At 38.0% G+C, this 14,493-nt stretch overlaps 1 protein-coding gene across 4 annotated transcripts in view; it reads left to right on the top strand.

The window, feature by feature from the left end:
• GAB1 (GRB2 associated binding protein 1) overlaps positions 1 to 12,459 on the top strand; it is a 126,379-nt gene extending 113,920 nt beyond the window's left edge. For 2 of the 4 annotated variants that reach the window (XM_024736165.1, XM_024736163.1), the window contains exons 8-11: positions 207 to 300; positions 2,025 to 2,148; positions 7,455 to 7,577; positions 9,781 to 12,037. In XM_024736165.1, the coding sequence (XP_024591933.1) occupies positions 207 to 300; positions 2,025 to 2,148; positions 7,455 to 7,577; positions 9,781 to 9,939 (500 nt within the window). In that variant the 3' untranslated portion in view covers positions 9,940 to 12,037. Of the gene's footprint in view, positions 1 to 206; positions 301 to 2,024; positions 2,149 to 7,454; positions 7,578 to 9,780; positions 12,038 to 12,157 lie in introns of those variants that run through there. The other 2 variants (XR_003002003.1, XM_024736164.1) reach the window with 2 other exon arrangements.
• Positions 12,460 to 14,493: the final 2,034 nt, after the last annotated feature.

The following is a 14,493-nucleotide window of genomic DNA, read 5'->3' as shown; positions in this document are numbered from 1 at the left end:
ATTTAGCTTTTGCCACTAATTTTTTAGCTGTGTGACCTCGGAAAAATCACATAACATCAGTGTACTTCTTTTCATGTGTGAAACTAAGCTGGTCCTAGGTGTACAGTGGCTATAATGTATAAATAGAGATGTAGAAAGAGGGTCTTGTTTTGTTTTCCAAATTTCTGTATGCTAAAGTCTCTTTTTTTTTTTCTCGTTTGTTTCAGTCAAGCCAGCACCTTTAGAAATAAAACCTTTGCCAGAATGGGAAGAATTACAAGCCCCAGTAAGATCTCCCATCACTAGGAGTTTTGCTCGAGAGTAAGTCTTTGTTTAAAATACTCAGCTTGATTGTGCATTATAATGGAGAGTACCTAGAACAGTGGTTCCCAAAGGATGGTCTGGGGAGCCTCCCTTTTTGGGGTTCTGTGAAGTCAAAACTATTTTCATGAATATACTAAGATGTCATTTGCTTTTCCACTCTCCTTCTCTCATGAGTGTACGCTGGAGTTTTCCAGAGGTGGCATAATATTGGACGATATCGTTGTGACAGCTAATAGTGTATGTATTTGTGTACACTTGTCTTTTTAAATTTTTTTCTATTGTAGGTAATGTGGTAAATATCAGTAGATATCACCCATATTAACCAAAGTTCCTTGGGGTTCTCAATAAATTTTAAGAGTGTGAAAGGTTCATGAGGCTAGAAATTTCTGAGAACTACTGCTCTGGAAAATACGGTAGTTTCTTGTAGGGATTATTTAATGGAGATTCATTTAAATGTATATGTGGAAATGAAAAGAATGTTTGTAATTACAAACCTGTGTTGAATGTGTACGTGTGTGAATATATGTGTGTGTGTGTGTGTGTATGTGTGTGTATATATATATATATATATAGTTTTTTTAAATAGTAATTCTTAAATCTTCCTTTTTATATCTGTGTCTTTCTACTTATCCTCCACATCACTAGCAATACTTTTCTCGTTGTTCTGCAGAAGGTACTTTGTTGTTGTTTTTTTTTTAACATCTTTATTGCAGTATAATTGCTTTACAATGGTGTGTTAGTTTCTGCTCTATAACAAAGTGAATCAGTTATACATATACATATATCCCCATATCTCCTCCCTCTTGCGTCTCCCTCCCACCCTCCCTATCCCACCCCTCTAGGTGGTCACAAACCACTGAGCTGATCTCCCTGTGCTATGCGGCTGCTTCCCACTAGCTATCTGTTTTACGTTTGGTAGTGTGTATATGTCCATGCCACTCTCTCACTTCGTCCCAGCTTACCCTTCCCCCTCCCCGTGTCCTCAAGTCGATGCTCTAGTAGGTCTGTGTCTTTATTCCCGTCTTGCCCCCAGGTTCTTCATGACATTTTTTTTTTTTTTTAGATTCCATATATATGTGTTAGCATACAGTATTTGTCTTTCTCTTTCTGACTTACTCTGTATGACAGACTCTAGGTCCATCCACCTCACTACAAATAACTCAATTTCGTTTCTTTTTATGGCTGAGTAATATTCCATTATATATCTGTGCCACATCTTCATCCTGCAGAAGGTACTTTGATGCTCAGAAATATCCCTTTACAGAAGCAGACTTGAAGACATAGAGAACAAGCTAGTGGTTACCAGTGGCGGGGTGGTGGGGGCTGGAAATAGGGTGGGGAAGTGGGAGGTACAAACTACCTCCCACTACGAGATAAGTGGGAGCTTATCTTGGGTGTAAGATAGGCTCAAGGATGTATTGTACAACACGGGGAATAGAGCCAATATTTTGTAATAACCGTAAATGGAAAGTAACCTTTCAGAATTGTGTAAAAAAATCAAAACTTTTTTCAAAAAGAAAATATCCCTTTACAAATAACTATAAATATTAGTTGTGCATTTGAATGTGTGTGATAAATTGTACAGTAATAAATGCGTACAATAAATGATTGTAAGCATAAATGTTTCTGGAAGAATGTATACTATCACTCATTTTTACTTTCAAAGTGAATTGAGAAATTTTGGTCAGGATGGTGTTTGTGATGGTCATCTCTGTAATCAGCTCCTCCAGGTTTCCCATGTCTCCCCGGCCGGATTCAGTGCACAGCACGACTTCAAGCAGCGACTCACATGACAGTGAAGAGAATTATGTTCCCATGAACCCAAACCTGTCCAGTGAAGACTCAGTAAGTAGAATCTTCTCTTAACGTTTCTCTTCGTGAGTAGCCCTTCTGAATCATTCACACTAAACCTTTCTTCCAGTCCATACACCTTACCCTTCCATCTTTCTTTACTTAAGGAGAAAGGATAAAAGACAACTTTTTAAAAATGCTTTTGGGGGCTTCCCTGGTGGCGCAGTGGTTAAGAATCCGCCTGCCAATGAAGGGGACACAGGTTTGAGCCCTGGTCCGGGAAGATCCCACATGCCGCGGAGCAACTGAGCCCATGCGCCACAACTACTGAGCCTGCGCTCTAGAGCCCGTGTGCCACAACTGCTGAAGCCCACGCGCCTAGAGCTCGTGCTCTGCAACAAGAGAAGCCACTGCAATCAGAAGCCCGGGCACCGCAACGAAGAGTACCCCCAGCTCACCCCACAACTAGAGAAAGCCCGCACGCAGCAATGAAGACCCAACGCAGCCAAAAATAAAATAAATTTTAAAAATTAAAAAAAACACTTTATATAAAAATGCTTTTGAAAAACAGCATCATCAAGTCTAAAACCAATAAAGGGTCAAAGTGTAATATTAACATCTATAAAGTAGATACAAGTTAGTTAAAAATCACAAAATTTTCCAGTTATATTTCTTTTAAGATGTACTTCACTTTTGAAACTATTCAAAAAACTACTTTTTACTGGAAGCATTTTATAATGCATTTCTCCAGACCTACGTCAGCGCACTCAGAGTAAAACAGTCTTATGCCGAGGGTTTTTAATAACCTTTCAGTAATACATCCTTAGGTAGGGCTTAAAGATCAAAGAAGACCTGTTAAAACCTGATTTACTTCAGACTGACTGTTATTACCCCAAGGCCCAAGAATTTTGTAATAGTAGCAAGCATTATGTTCCCCAGAAATCAGGTAGTTGCCAGAAAATACTTCAGATGTTTAAAAATACAAGCCAATTTTAATTTTTTAAAAATCTTTTCCTCTTGCTTTCCCTCAAACCAGAGACACTGCTTGCTCTGTTATTTGCTTTTTAGTAGATATCAGTTGGCATTAGGATCCCCTCTGAGTAACAGAAAATAAGCAAATAACAAGGCCTTAAGGCAGACGTTTCTTTCTTTCTCACATAGAATTCCAGAGAGTCAATCCGTGGTTGTCGTGGCAGCTTTTTGTTCCAGGAGCCCTCGGGGATCCTTGCCCCTTGCCGCTCTCCAGACTGCTGTCCCCTGGGTCTGGCTTCACAGGCTCAATAGAACAAGATGATGGTCCAGCCAGCAGATTCACATTCCAGGCTGCAGAATGGAGGGAAAGGAAGAAGCAGCAAAGGATGCAGCCCAATTGCCTCATAGAGAAGGTTCCCAGAAACTGCGGAGTCCAAACTGTTGACCAGGACTTAGCCTCTGGCCACATAAACACGAAAGGGACTGGGAACCGTAGCCTTTGTACCGAGGGACAGTGGGCCTGGCTAAAAATCCCCTTCCCGGTGGAAAGGGGAGAACAGATCATGGGGCACAACCAGACAGCATATGATAAGCAAATATCTAATGTCAAAATTTGGCATGAATGACGTTTTAGTGACTTTATTTTCTTTAAAACAATTCTGTTCAGAGATTCAATATATAAAGCCCTATTTTTTCATTGAATTTATGTCTTTAATGGACTTCAGGCAGAAACAGATTTCTCATGACCGTTTGTCAGGGGACAAAATTAAGTGATGTGAAAAGCCCGATTTGATGCTTGAACTAATTAACTGTGAAATATTATCAAATTCATCAAGTATTCAAAAATGAATAAGATAATTTAAAATATTTATGTCAACCCTGAATTAGAATACAAACGAACTCTATCAATACCATTTTCACTAATGTTTCAAGGTAGGGCAATTTTTATTAACTGACTTTCACTTCTGGGTTCGTAATTTTTCCATTTGATGAGTAGTGTTTTATTATTTTTATTAACTTAATTTTTTTTTCTTCATTATAGTAAACAGACTCTAGTAAGAGACTAAGTAGGGCTTCCCTGGTGGCACAGTGGTTGAGGGTCCGCCTGCCGATGCAGGGGGTGCGGGTTCGTGCCCCGGTCCGGGAGGATCCCGCGTGCCGCGGAGCGGCTGAGCCCGTGAGCCATGGCCGCTGAGCCTGCGCGTCCGGAGCCTGTGCTCCGCAGCGGGAGGGGCCACAGCAGTGAGAGGCCCGCGTACGGCAAAAAAAAAAATCTAAGTAAATCCTCAGTGCTGCCTTGGAGTACATATTACCCTCAATTTTCATCTTTAGGTGGTTAAATGAATTTTTTTATTACAAAAGTAATTCTTTTCTGAGATACTAAAGAATCTTTTATTTTGCCCAAAATAGTAAATAAACATAAAAATATTGGAAAGGACCTGTAATAGGAAAGTTTGAAAGTATGATTTGTCATGAGTAGGTGTTAGGTGAAGGGAAAAATCTAGAAAAAATCCGTTACAATCAGAAAGTCAAAGGAAAGGAAGATATAAAATTGTTCTTTTATATAGTATAACACTAAGCCAGAAAGGTAATTTTACCTGCACGGTAGAGGTGCGTAAATAACCACCAGATGGTGAATTTCTAAGGTACTGAGGCCCTATGGGTTAGAAATAAGCAAAAATGTCCCAAGTGAAAATATTCATGTGCCATTCACAATAGAAAAGTCAGCTGTGCCATTTCCATCTTATGCCACCAACTGCAAGGGCTCATCTTAGTCCAAACAACTTTTCCTTAGGAATGAATGTGATAGTTACAGCAATATTTTCCACACCTCTTGGAATTTAGTGTATCAGTGGAGAGCCATAGAAGTTCACAAGGTCTCACATATGCTCAGGTTGATGAAGTCGGTAAAAAATTCGTCTTGGAGAAGTTGAAACAGGAGTGGATCAAATCTGGTTTATAGGGACAATGAATATTAAATTCTGTACATTGAAATGTTGAAGCACAGTCTGTTTCCTATACTGGTGATCACGGAGCAGGCAGTGTCTAATGAAAGTGAATTGGTGACGCAGCCTGTTTTTTATACAAACATCCAAAGCCAAGCATTCGTGAAATGAACCCTTAATGTGACGCCTGAAATTCAAGTGACAGTACATCATCACTAAAGACATATATATTGTTTGTAACAACATCAAAAGTATGTTCAATAATTTTATGTATTTTTTTCAAGAATTTTAGAAAAAGTACTACTATATTTTTTCTTTTAATTCACAGAACACTTCATAATAACTCTTCAAATCTTAGGGTTTTTCTAAACTGTTTTGGGAAAACACTGGGTTAAAGCCTAGAATGCAGAGACAGGCTGTTCCCAGTTGAGATTAGATTAGATCAAGAGCAAATAGACTTTTTGGAGGGACACACATTTTAACAATACTTGAAGATGAAAACATTTCCAGTCCTAGTAATTAGACAGAGTACAGTTGAACTAGCAATTCTGAGAAATTCTCTTTAAGAACAGCTTACTGAGATTAAATGTGTACATCATATGAACTCAAGTGTTTCTTTCGTAGCCTACAACACCGTGAATAATTCTAGATGTTTCCAATTAGGGAAATTTCAGGTATGGGCTCTGTCATTACATTTGAATACAAAATTTTACACACGCACACACACACACACACACACACACACCATGCAATCTGGCTTGTTTTTTTTATGTGAGAATGAAATATAGAGTCATTTGCAGAAAAAAATTTCAGTTTTTTCATGAATTAGAAGAAAGAGAGGGAGGGGATAGCTATTTGTACTAATTGAGCACTGACACTTGCTTACATTTTTTGTGCCCTACATGTTACTGTCAGTATTTTTTTAATGTTTTATTAGCGGTAGTTGATAAATTTGGTTTAAAAATCTGTTCCTACAAATAGGGCCATCACATTCAGTAGTGCAGGTTGTCTACTGCATACACATGCCGCATACAGTATGTAGGATATACAGTAGGCCGCACACATGCTGCATCCGAGTACACGCGACCCAGACCATGTCCCCCTCGCCAAGAGTAAACTCAGTGTTTTCCTAGCAATTGTCCTTTCCCTAAGTCACAGCTTAGTCTGTTTAACCCAAACAAAATGGAGTAGCAATATGAAAGAATCAGCAGAACCAGATTTATGCGGTTTCCAAATCACGTTGTTCATCCTAACAAGTATTAAATTGTCAAGTTGATTTACATCATTACGGTTTTCTTCGAAAGTATAAGCTAACATGTGAACAATAATTCCTATGTGATAGAAGCCACAGGGATGAAAGTCCCTAATGAATATGTAGTGTCCTGAGAAGTCAGGAACATTCCCAGGTGAGGTTAAAAGCAGCAAGGCGTGGAAACAAGTCAGTTGTTGGAGCACATTTGAACACTGTCACGATCAGAGTAGCGGGTGCATGTAGGGACATAAGTTCACGTCGTCCTTTCCTTTTTATTTAGCATTGATCTTCATGTTCCTAATAACCTATTTCTTTTTCATGTTTCTGCCTCAAGCTTTTTCATTCTTGCTGTTCATTGCTGTCCTCTCCCTTCCTTTTTTCTTTTTCTTTTCTTAGAGAGGAGTCCTTCTGTTGTACAGTTCCTATTAGGACAGAAAGGATAAGAAGACAGAAAATTAAGTGGTAAAAATTCCAGGCAGTTGAAACAAAACAGACTCTATTAATGGAGTCAGTATGCATAGCCCTTAGCTACCATACTTATTCTAAATTGATTTTAGTGTGAAAGCCTTTAACTCAAATATAGAACTTTAAAATTTTTTTTAATTTGAGAGGTGAGCTCAGGGTCTTTCTACTCCACCATCTTGGTCGATCCCTAAAAAAGTTTAATTTGAAAGCATGGACTATAACGATCCTATAGTTAAAGAATGTTATTGAGAACAGATATCATTTTAAAATATCATTTTAATAGCGTTGAGTTAGACTATTCCAACTGGGAATTCCCTGGTGGTCTAGTGGTTAGGACTTGGCACTTCCACTGTCGGGGGCCCGGGTTCAATCCCTGGTAAGGGAACTAAGATTCCTTAAGCTGCGCGGCACAGCCGGAAAAAAAAAAAAAAGGAAAGAAAGAACTGTTGCAGTTAACTGTAGCTTGATGGCCCAGTCTTAGTCTGAACCAAGTTTTACTTTTCAAACTACTTTTAGCTTGCTTACCTATGCTATGTTTTAATCAATTTTTAAAATATTACTTATTTTTCCCCATCCTAAAAGATTATTTAATTTTCTAAGGAGACATTTCTTCAAGCTGTGTCCTCTTAAAATTACTGTTTAGGCTTGAGTAGATGGCAAACAAGGTAATAAGCAGTATGTCTCATGAATGTTTGACAGTTGATTTTGTTGTATTTTACTTTCAGAATCTTTTTGGCAGTAATAGTCTTGATGGAGGAAACAGCCCAATGATCAAGCCCAAAGGAGACAAACAAGTGGAATACCTAGATCTAGATTTAGATTCTGGGAAATCCACGCCACCACGTAAGGTAAGTGAAACCTCATTCTGTAAATACACTGAGCTCCCATTTGAAACCTGAAGAATTGGGTCTCCTTTGGGGGAATTTTCTTAGTATGTTTAATTTAAATTTAGTAGTCTATGACTTAATGCTTTTTCATAAATCACAAAAGTGTTTGATAAGTTTACTTTTTCATCTCTGATGGTATGGAAGTTACGCACTTTGTACTCTCTTAGTGATTACCATCGAAATGCTTACTTACTAAATTCTAAAGTTCCAAAGTTAATCATGGTCTTCACTCCCTTTCCGATGTTAGTTCAAATTACTCCTTTTCTGACTTGCTTGGTATTTTTGTCCAAAAGTTTTAGGGTTTTTTGTTGTCCTTGTTGTTGTCACACTCACAAATTAGACATTAGTAGTAGTAATATTCTTACTATATAGACAATGTTTATATACATTTTCCTACACGTTTACCAACTTCTTTTTTTATGATTCCTTCTTGTGTCTTAGACCTTCCTTCTCTAATCATTTTCCTTCCTCCTACCTTTAGAAGTTCTTTTCATGGAAGTCTGTTAATGGTAAATTCTTGCAGTTTTTGTTTAACTGAAATGTCTTTATTTTGCCTCATTCTGGAAAATGAGTATTGAGGGTTTTGCGGGGGGAGCAGTTTGAGTTCACAATTCTTCATTGACAGTAAGTTTCTCTCAACACATAGGAGATACTATTTGCTGTCACCTGGCTTCCATTGTTCCTGTGAAAAGTATGCTGTCAGTCTAATTGCAGTTCCTTTGTAGGTGATCTGTCTTTTCTATCTGGCTGATGTTAAGATCTTTTCTATATCTTTGATGTTCAGCAGGTTCACTACACTGTGTCTAGACATCTAGACATAGATTTTTCTTTATTTATCCTGCTTGGTAGAAGTTGTGCAGTCTTTATTTCTGGATTCATATTTTTTGTCAGTTATGGAAAAGTCTGAATCATTATCTCCCTAAATATTGTTTTTCCACGATTCTCTTTCTTCTGCCCTTTTAGGTTTCTGATTAGACAGTTAGAACTTCTCATTCTGTTTTTCTTATCTTTTACCACTCTTTCATATTTTCTAATTTCTTTGCTTCCGTGTAAAATTTCTTTAGATCTGTCACCAAGTTCACTAATTTCTCAATTCTTCTGCTTAACCTATGTGTTTAATTTTTAATCTCAATATTTTATCTTTCACTGCTGAAGTGACATTCTGCTTGGCTTTTTTCCCCCAGATATGCCTATCTGATTTGAATAGCTTCTTACTCCTTTTTTGTTATCCTATTCCTTTTATTTTTTATTTTCCAATTCCTTTAAACATTTTATACACATATTTTATACTATTTATGCAGTAATTTCCATACCTGAAGTCCTTGGAGGTCTGAATCTGTGTTTACCGTTTCTCACACACCTGATGGCTTGTTTCCTTGTGTGTTCGTACATTTTTATTGTGAATTTATTTTGCTAAGCATATCTGTGGGAAACCTGCAGACCTAAATTTCCTTCAGAAAGGATTTGCATTTGCTTCTGCTAGGAAGCAGGTGATGCTACCACCCTAGGACTACCTCAGTTTCCTTCAAGGGTCCCTATCCTAACAGGATAGTTTTGGGTTCCGCATTCCTCCCACCCAGGCCTCCTGATTGCACTGCTCAGTTGACGTTCATCCTGAAGATGACACCGTCTTGACCCTTTAGCAGCTCTCTGCTCCCTCCATTTCTCTCACACCTTGGATATTTCCCTTAATTTCTCGTGAGCCCAGCAACGTGTTGATAATTAACATTTGTTTTAAGTTAGTGAGTATCTAGTTAGATTTTATGTAGCCTGCCATTCTTGAAATACTCCTTTTCAAAAAACATTTCTTAACTCTGAAAGTAAACACCTGTACCTGTTCTCAGGACTTGAAAAAGTCAAGCTTAAGCTAAAAGCAAGCTGTGTCTCTTAAGGTGAACCAGGGGGCTGCTCTCCTTCTTTTCTAAGAATTTCATCTGTTATGGGAGCATTAGTTTGAATTCTTAAATATAATAATTTTAAAATTAAGGGGAAAACAGAGTACAGTTAGGAGAGAGACAACATTGTTAAACTGATTTTTTGGAGACCCAGTAGAATTTCAAGAGTTACTCACAGTGCATATGTGTCTGTGTCTTAAGACTGGAGTTCACGCAGAAGCACCACTTTTTCTGTGGAGGTTTATGGGGTTTTTTCCTTTGCTTTTTAGCAAAAGAGCAGTGGCTCAGGCAGCAGTGTAGCTGACGAGAGAGTGGACTATGTCGTGGTTGACCAACAGAAGACCCTGGCTCTGAAGAGCACCCGTGAAGCCTGGACCGATGGGAGACAGTCCACAGAGTCTGAAACGCCAGCCAAGAATGTGAAGTGAAAAATGCCGCTTTAATGTCTCTGAACAAAAGAGGACTGAGCTGTAAGGAGAAATCCTGTTTGACTGAAGATAACTTGACCCTTGTACTCTAGGTAGATCCTCAACTGAACAGAGTCGAAGTCAGAGGACCTTTCAGACTTAATCAAGCCATTGAGCGTGTAAATGGTGCTTTGTGGTATCTGAACAATTCATCACATGTAAATAATGTGGGAAAATACTGTTGTTTGGTTCCCAGAGAAACATTTGTTTCGTAGTTAACACACTTGTAGTATTACTGTATGTATGCACTTTTTCATTTAAAACATTGGTTTGGGTATTCCCGAATGGACCTTAACATGATCCTTTGGGAGTTCTTGTTTTCCTCACACTACTCTTCAGAACAATGCTACGTGAACTAAGCTACTTTCAACTGGGAGACTGCTCTTTCAGCAGCAGGGTAACAACATGACGTGAGAAGTAGATTCACAACATACCTTTCTACCTGAAACTTAACTGGGTAACCGTCAGCTGAAACTACAAAGTAGAGTTGGACTCATCATTCATTGCCTTCCAAAGTGCTAAGTAAGCATCGTGTTCCTACTGGCATCAGGACTTTGTTCTCTGGTTCATGGACATTTGGTTTTCAGTGGTGGGACTTTCTTATGTTTTGTTAACTACAGTGTTTTGGGCTCATTAAGTGAAGATTCTGCCAGGTGGGATCTTACACCTTGGAAAGAGTGAATAATCACAGTCAAGTAAGCGTACAACTCACTGATGGCACGTGGTGACGACGTGCTCTCACATTTTCAGCATGTATTAAACTTTACGTTATTTGCAAAGTGTAGATTATATAACTAATCAGGTACGTACCAGGCACTGATGTGCTAATACAATGATCAGGTTTAGACAGTGAGCTTTAGTTGTATTCGTGTTAGTCCTCTAATGCTGGTTTCCAGTTTGGAATTAATGGCACAATTGACATTCACTGTTAGTTATAGCAACATACTGTGATTTCTAATTAGACAGTCATTCAGATTTATTACTCTAAGAATGAAATTCTGTCTTTTGACACCATAGTGCCCTTTCTATGATTTTTTTTTTAAACTTTACTTAATATTCTTCTTGGCCTTATCCTATTTAAATCCCTATGCAATTAATATTTTATATCTGCATTTTTAAAAAAAAACAGATGTTATATAAGTGATTCTCATATGTAGCACCTATTGCTTTTCCAGTAAAAGAATTAAGGCTTGTGTACTGTGATTTATATTCACTGCCCCAATTCAAGAAATATTGGAGCCTTGCTATAATGTGAAATCTTAAAGTCATGGACCTCTTCCAACCAGATTTCTGAAACCACCAGAGGTATCGTGTAATTCTTTCTCACCTATAACATGGTCCTATAGCAAGACCACACATTATCTATAGTAAGGCTACAATTTATCTGTCTTGGCTTTGCAATGTAATTTAGAAAGCAGGTATAGTTATTGGTTTGATTGGTTTTTAACTAAGTTACATACAATCTCTTATGTACTGATTTGAGACTTACTAACAGTGTTTGGAGGGGACATAGAGATTGAAGAGCCCACAGCTGAGGCATGTTTCCCTCCATGCAGACCTTTAATGTTACCTGAGTACACAGATGTGCCCTGATTTCTGGCCCCTTGGTCACCGTACTGTGCCTAATCAATGTCATGGGTTTATGTCCCCTCCATGAGCTAAAAACGTTCATAACAAGATGAATTGTAGACAAGTAACATTGGATGCTTTTAAATGTTTGCTTCTTTTTAAACAAAAACTAAAACCCAGAACTGAATTTTGAGGTGGATTTTTAAATAAAAAAACATTGTTTGAGTTTGCTGTGAGTAAGCTGTTTTATAATGAAACCACAAACTAGAGTCGAAAATCATTGAAATGTGCCTCAACTGTCAAAACACATAACGCAGTTGATGTGTGAAGATACCAAATTGTGTGGCATGGAGGATAAACATACTTTGAGATTGAGAACACAACAATAAATATATTGTTAATTCAAAAATAGAGATCTTGGGGGCTTCCCTGGTGGCGCAGTGGTTGAGCGTATGCAGGGGACATGGGTTTGTGCCCTGTTCCGGGAAGATCCCACGTGCCGCGGAGCGGCTGGGCCCGTGAGCCATGGCCGCTGAGCCTGCGCGTCCGGAGCCTGTGCTCCGCAATGGGAGAGGCCACAACAGTGAGAGGCCCGCGAACCGCTTTTGAGGTGGATTTTTAAATAAAAAAACATTGTTTGAGTTTGCTGTGAGTAAGCTGTTTTATAATGAAACCACAAACTAGAGTCGAAAATCATTGAAATGTGCCTCAACTGTCAAAACACATAACGCAGTTGATGTGTGAAGATACCAAATTGTGTGGCATGGAGGATAAACATACTTTGAGATTGAGAACACAACAATAAATATATTGTTAATTCAAAAATAGAGATCTTGGGGGCTTCCCTGGTGGCGCAGTGGTTGAGCGTATGCAGGGGACATGGGTTTGTGCCCTGTTCCGGGAAGATCCCACGTGCCGCGGAGCGGCTGGGCCCGTGAGCCATGGCCGCTGAGCCTGCGCGTCCGGAGCCTGTGCTCCGCAATGGGAGAGGCCACAACAGTGAGAGGCCCGCGAACCGCAAAAAAAAAAAGAAATCTCGTTTTAAAAGCTACCTATCAGAAGAGTCTAAGGCAATAATGAACTTTTTAGTGTAATTTCTCAATTTTTTGCAAGTTACCATTTTGAAGACCCGCGGCACTCAAATCTGTAGAAATTTTCCCATTACGCAGAGTAATTTAAGAATTGAAAATTAGGCAGTTTGTTAAACTAAATCACATTAAACATTGCATTAACAAATTAAATGAAAAGACAGTCTCTTATAGAGCGGTATTTCCCAAAGATTTTTTAGCACTAGAATCTCTTTCAAGTAAACTCTTGTGTAAGCCCAATACGTAAAGCCTGGAAAGTCCATTTGATCGGTGTAACTGTATTTTGAGTCCACATTTATGTTTACTTGTCTTAGAACATTACTAAGAATAACATTTCTAAGTAACACAAATGTGAAATTGGGGTTATAGATAGTTGGTGAAACCTTAGCCGCCAGCCTGTTTCTATGCCTTGTTTTATTCACATGCTATCAAGAGAATTTTGCTTCATGCAAATGTAAGTAAGTACAAATAATAATAGGGTTTAAACACACATTTCAGGAGATTCTTTAACTAGAAATAGATAAAGTTGTATTCCCAGGTTTATATAAACGTAAATTATCCTGGTAGTGGAAGTTTATACATAGGCAGACTCCAGTGTGGTAAAATAGTGTATGTAACACATTAGAATGTGCATTTTTAATAAGTTTTTAAACTACACACTTTTATAAAAACAAAATCTGAATCAAACTCTTTAATACCCCTAATCGCCCACGAGAAGCTGAGTTTTGGCCAGGCATGGGTTGAACACCACTGGTTAACTGTGTAACAGTTGTGTTATAAATCACAAGTTTTTTTCTCCCACGTTTGATGCTCTCTACCTTTTATTCCTTATTTTGAAAAACTGTACAATTTTATGAAAGTTTGAATACCAGTGCGCAGCTCTGCTTTCAAAACTCAAAATTCAGACTTGAATAATGTAAGCTATTTAACCCACAGGATGCATCACCTTAGAAAGCTATAAAAGTGGTTTTTATCTACACTCTATACGTTTTCATCTTTATTTTTATCAATACCATATAAGCTACTGTGAGCATTTTAGAGAATTCAATAAAGGTACTATGAGTGTGTGTATGTATATATAGCATTGTATTTAATCATAGACTAAGTTTAATTTGATATAGAAATACTGCCATACTTGTACATTAATGTCGTAAGTCATGATTCCCTCTGGACTCTTTATATTTAATTCATCGGAGGTCGTAATCTTCATAGTCATAAATGCATTCAAACTGGAAATCGAACACCAGTGTTTGTTTTTCTTTTTCTTTTAGTGGGAAGTTGTCTGCTTTCCCCCTTTAGCAAAAACAGTATTTTTTATATTTTCTTAAACTGTTGACTATTTTATGCCTGTATACTATACCATAGGCATAATTCTTAGATATTCCCAAACACTCTTAGTGCCTCCTTATTTGGCCCATTGAAAGTATTGGTGTTAGTATTTCGAACGAATAATCCTTTAAAAATATACTAGCCTTAAACATTTTAGAAACAACAAGGGGGACTGAATCTTTTTATTCCTATCTTTGGGTCATGTGGTAGGTCTTATCCTCCATTGTTAGATAAGCAGTCAGGTCTGTAACAGGATTGACATAACATGACCAAACCAAGTGGATACAGAGAGAGGGGGGGGCATATCCCAGGATAACAGTTATTGTCAATAACGTCAGCTATATGTAAATCTGTATATAGTTTAAAATACCAACAACTATGAGGTGAAAAAGCCATGGTGCAAATGAATGTTGTAGACATCGTGGACTTGTTCTGATGAAAAATCATTTGTCGGGTTGTTGAGATGATTGGTTTTAATCTGACTAAATATGTTTATATATCACTACAGCTTGAAATAATTTAGTTCATC

The sequence above is a fragment of the Neophocaena asiaeorientalis genome, unplaced genomic scaffold, assembly GCF_003031525.2.
Source record: "Neophocaena asiaeorientalis asiaeorientalis breed wild unplaced genomic scaffold, Neophocaena_asiaeorientalis_V1.1 scaffold7, whole genome shotgun sequence".
NCBI classification, from domain to species: Eukaryota; Metazoa; Chordata; class Mammalia; order Artiodactyla; family Phocoenidae; genus Neophocaena; species Neophocaena asiaeorientalis.
The sequence above is the reverse complement of the archived record's forward strand: the minus strand, read 5'-3'. Positions and strand labels throughout refer to the sequence as shown.